The 2,425-nt window shown below is 37.9% G+C and overlaps 1 protein-coding gene across 2 annotated transcripts; it reads right to left on the bottom strand.

Moving 5' to 3' along the window:
* Window positions 1-316: 316 nt before the first annotated feature.
* Window positions 317-1,479, bottom strand: LOC112888079. Of its 2 annotated transcripts, XM_025954431.1 has the most exons (4): window positions 1,428-1,479; window positions 1,043-1,142; window positions 771-925; window positions 317-694 (listed from the first exon to the last, which is right to left on the bottom strand). In XM_025954431.1, the coding sequence occupies exons 1-4, from the start codon at window positions 1,428-1,430 to the stop codon at window positions 614-616; spliced, it is 339 nt and encodes a 112-aa protein (XP_025810216.1). In that variant the 5' UTR covers window positions 1,431-1,479; the 3' UTR covers window positions 317-613. The 2 variants fall into 2 exon arrangements, with proteins under 2 accessions (XP_025810216.1, XP_025810215.1); XM_025954430.1 differs by having other exon boundaries at window positions 1,043-1,467.
* Between the last annotated feature and the right edge of the window lie 946 nt (window positions 1,480-2,425).

Genomic DNA, 2,425 nt, shown 5'->3' with positions numbered 1-2,425 from the left:
AAAATTGAGTAAGGATGTTGTTGTCTTCAATTTTTATTGAGATCACCTTTAGTGGTGTTTCCACTAGGAGGCAGATACAAATTCATGGGAAGGAATTCGGTAAATTAAAAAAACTATAATTTAGGAAAGATAAATCATCACCGAAACAATATATGTGCGGTAGGGCGCAAGTCATTCAAACACTATAGTAAAGTATTGCTTGGAGGTAGAGGAAAAGAAAAAGAAAACTAATGATGCCCTCAAAGAAAGAAAAAGATAACAGAAACAAGATATATATATATATAGGAGGGACACTAAACTTTGACATCACCTTTTATTTTATCATATCAAGTTACAAACTGATACATGCATATGTACTCGACCAAGCAGTCACTAGCATAATTTCCTTCATCCGAAGAATTACAAGCTAATAATAAGTGCAATATTGTAGCACACACAATTGCTCAAATAACAAGCCATCATCAGCACAGCTTTTTATTTGACTACTGACTGGGTAACACCCCAATACTCTGCGGTAGCGTAATACACAATACAGGCCATTAGATGTAGATAGATATCATGGAAAGACCTTTGACAAACCACAGCAGGGCCAGCACTTCATACGGCGCCGGGGCTACATATAATTGATATTGACATCGAAATGTACAGTTGCTGAATCGGTCCGACCTGAAACCGACGACGACGAAGCCTGTCCCTGAAATGCAAAGCAAATAATGCATGACACATGCTGGTAATTTATTTTCGTGAAGCGTGTGTGTGTGGGTGTCTACCCTGGTAAAGGCTTCAACTTCCACAAAATGAAATCTGTATTCCTTCAGGAACTCGCAGAGCCTCATCAAGTTCACCCTCCCTCGCACACTGACCCTGTAGGGAACCTCGCCATTAGTCGAGCCCAGTTTTGTGCATACAGGGTGACCTTCTACACCTGCAACAACAAAAAATTACTTATGCTGTTTACGAATAAGCGAGCAGGCTGTCGTTGAATAACTGGGTTCTTTGAGCAGCAGCTAGGGAAGAACATGACGGAGATCCTTGCTCTTACCGTTACCGAGCCTTTGCTTGATAGCAGTACCAAGGTCCCTCGGCTCAAGATGCTGATGAGTTATTTGCCGCCATGCCAGAAGGTCGGTCTTGATGTCACCCTGCCAAGTGCACATACACATACATCGAAACAATTCGATCAATCATGTTAATGGTTCCGTGACACAAAAGTAATACGATCATTAATTGAACAGTAAGAAGTTTATAAAGAAGTATTTGGGGAAAGAGGAGGATCGAGATGAAAGAACAGACGCAACATCAATATATCTACATGTACCGAACATCCATAACATAGTGCAACCACCAGTAAGTACTATTGCAAGAGCAAAGCATCTACGGTATTGAGATCTTGTATCTTATTATCCAGCTGCATCTAAGATAGTTACCATCTACTGTAGTCTGTGGAGGGAGAAAACAAGTATTGAATAAATCCTGACTTCCGTTGCATAGTACGTAAACGCGAATGGAGATGATCGTTTAAATAGACGCAGAAAAGGGGACGCAGGGTTCTATATTCTGGCACTCGGGCAGTAAAATGGTACCAACGGCTATCACCTCAAACATTCACATGATTCCGTTTTAATGCTCTCTTTCCTAATGCAAGGCTTCTTCGCGTAGAAAAGTTCCTTTCTGTCCCTTAGCAGATTAGATGCAAATGGCAATAGTGTTGGTAAAAGAAAGAGGTGTGTGTCAGCTTTCACCTCATCAAAACTTTTCATAGTAGTTTTAGACATTTTGCTCTTACCTTTGTACTTTTTATCAAATATCAGGGCTTAATCTCAATCTGAATATATTTTTTACAGAGAACATCAATACTTATTTTTTTCTCCAGCATCACCACAGCTTTATTTTGTATAAAAAGTTAAAAGCTTTTTACCATAATATCGATAAGAAAATGGAAAATATATCATTTGATGCTCTGTACTCGTAATTAGATTACTCAAAATTAATTAGTCAGATATTCAATGCAAGTTATTAAGAGATAACAAAGAGAGAAACTGATTAAAAAACTTTAGAAAGATCAGTAAACATAGTAGCATAGCACACATACTGCATCATGATTGGAAAAAAAGGAAGAACAGAAAGAAGATATTTGCTGCAATCCAAAAACCCTAGGTACGCATTGCAAACCCCAAACATTGTGGTGCTTATACTAAATTAACAATACACTTTTTAACAATCTGTCCACCTCCTAACTGCAGTCTTATATGCTGACATATATATGATCAACAGTGGTTCTGATCCCACTTGGTTAAACTTTTAAAAGAACATATTCATGGTTTGATTTGAAAGAGGTTATTCAAATCCTATTCCAATTAATACTTGAAACGTGTGTGCATTACCATATTAAAAAGATTATTCATTGTTCTAGTTGAAGTAGAAC

Source organism: Panicum hallii, chromosome 3 (assembly GCF_002211085.1).
Source record: "Panicum hallii strain FIL2 chromosome 3, PHallii_v3.1, whole genome shotgun sequence".
NCBI lineage: Eukaryota > Viridiplantae > Streptophyta > Magnoliopsida > Poales > Poaceae > Panicum > Panicum hallii.
The sequence above is the reverse complement of the archived record's forward strand: the minus strand, read 5'-3'. Positions and strand labels throughout refer to the sequence as shown.